We start from the raw sequence: 2173 nt of genomic DNA on the forward strand, positions 1-2173 counted from the left end.
GGCCATCCTGGCCTCCAAGAACCACTCTGGCTGCACATCTTCCAACATAAATCTATTCTTTTGGCCTCCCATGAGGTATTACATATAATAAAATTTGGAAACAACCTGAATTTACCTGTATGAGAATTATTATACAGTCATTAAAATATTAACATTTATAAACAGAATTTTAATGACATAAAATGTTTCCAATACAACATGCAGTGAAACACATAAAATGCAAACTAGATATGGTATAATGTCAACTCCAAAACTAATTCATAGAATAATTAAAATATTGTATTTTATTATTTTTCTGTGTGCTAGTACAATGTAAAGTTTGGTTTCCTCATTATGTTTTTCATTTCAAAATTTTTTATAACTAAGTTTTTTTAATTAGTTATATTTTAAGCCATATTTAAATTATAAACTTAAAACTATACAGAGTAAATATAAATTCACAATAGTCACTTGTAAAGGTTAAAACTAAGGATGGTATATGGAAAGGCAGTAAGGTGGATATTTATTTTGTTTAAGTTTATGCACTCTATAACTATTGAGTACCTATTGTGCGCCAGACATCATGTTAGATGATTGTTGTTATTGTTATTGCTATGTGCTATGGAGTCGGTGACTCATAGCGACCCTTCATAGGGTTTCCAAGGCTGTAAATCTTTACGGGGGCAGAAAGCCTCATCTTTCTCCCACTGAACAGCTGGTAGTTTCAAACTGCTGACCGTAAGATATGCAGCCCGATTCGTAACCACTTCGCTACCAGAGTTCCTTGAATAAGATGATAAATATAATAAATCATGGCAGTTCCAGTGCTGGGGATGTAGCTTGGACACTTGGATTCCTCTCCAGATAGCGAACCAGTGGAGGCTGTGGAAGATTACAGATGGCTTTCAGGACCCTGAGCTAAGTTTTCATTTACTCTACTTCCCACACTGGTAAGAATTTACAAATTTGTGCCTTTTTTTCATGTTGTAGCTGCAATCCAGCAATGGCGATCAGAAGGTAGAATAGCCGTTTGGCTGCACATTCCTATCCTCCAAAGCCGATTTATTGCCTCTGCTGCTTCCCTGGGCTTCTGCTTTCATCACGCAGAATCAGATTCATCAACGCTTACACTGTGGCTGGGAGAAGGGCCTAGCCGACTGCCGGGATATGCTACACATCAAGTAGGAGTAGCAGGTCAGTTACAAATTAAAATTATCATTATAATTCAAAATTGAGTTTTAAGAGGTCAATCCAGTTTCTTGCTGCCTATAGCTAAGCAGATAATTTATTCAGGTGGAATGAATTATTTAATTAAATGGTGTCTGCCTTGGGTCTATTGCAGTCAGCATACTTGTGTGGTACTGTAGGATAAACACTGGATTGCTTACCACAAGGTCTACAATTCAAACCCACCAGCCATTCTTTGGAAACTATACAGGGTCACTATAAGTCAAAACTGATTCTATGGCACTTAACAATAACAGCTTTGAGACTATTGCGATTATCAGCCCACCACACAACCCACTGAACCACAAGGCCTCCTAAACTATTGCAAAGTGCTTGAAAATAGATAACATTTGTCTTACAAATCAACAGAAGGCAGCACAGAAAAAAGTAAATTTAGCCTTTAGTTTTCCAAAGGATATGTTTGAATAAGTTTTATACAGATATTTGAATTTCACCTGGAGTCCTGGTGTGGAGTTGTAGGATAAGCACTGGACTGCTAACTGCAAGGTAAGCAGTTCAAACCTACTAACTACTCGGAAACCTTAAACAAGACTGCTCTGAGTTGAAACCAACTCCAAAGTACTTAACAATAGGCAAATAGTGGGTGCCCTGGGTACAGTGGTTAAAGCACTCAGCTGCTAGCAAAAAGTCAGCAGCTGGAACTCACTAGTCACTAGTCATTAGATGGCGGATCGGGTAGACGTATAGTGAGGAGCTCGGTCAACAACAACACGGAATACCAGGTCAAGAGGACTCATGAGTTGGTGTTGAAACTCTGTAACAAATATAAAGGTATGTTTGGAGTTTCGGACTGATTGGAAGAGATCAATGTTTATGCCCATTCCAAAAATAGGTGACCCAACAGAATGCGGAAATCATCGGACAATCTCTTTGATATCCCATGCAAGTAAAGTTTTACTAAAGGTAATACAGAAACAGCTACAATCATACATTGACAGAGAACTTC

At 38.0% G+C, this 2173-nt stretch overlaps 1 protein-coding gene across 1 annotated transcript in view; it reads left to right on the forward strand.

The window, feature by feature from the left end:
- NUDT6 (nudix (nucleoside diphosphate linked moiety X)-type motif 6) overlaps positions 1-2173 on the forward strand; it is a 55398-nt gene that overhangs the window by 6750 nt on the left and 46475 nt on the right. The window contains exon 2 of the mRNA XM_006866283.1: positions 970-1173. Coding sequence (XP_006866345.1) covers positions 970-1173 — 204 coding nt within the window. The remainder of the gene's footprint in view (positions 1-969; positions 1174-2173) is intronic.

This window comes from Chrysochloris asiatica, unplaced genomic scaffold, assembly GCF_000296735.1.
Source record: "Chrysochloris asiatica unplaced genomic scaffold, ChrAsi1.0 scaffold00088, whole genome shotgun sequence".
NCBI lineage: Eukaryota > Metazoa > Chordata > Mammalia > Afrosoricida > Chrysochloridae > Chrysochloris > Chrysochloris asiatica.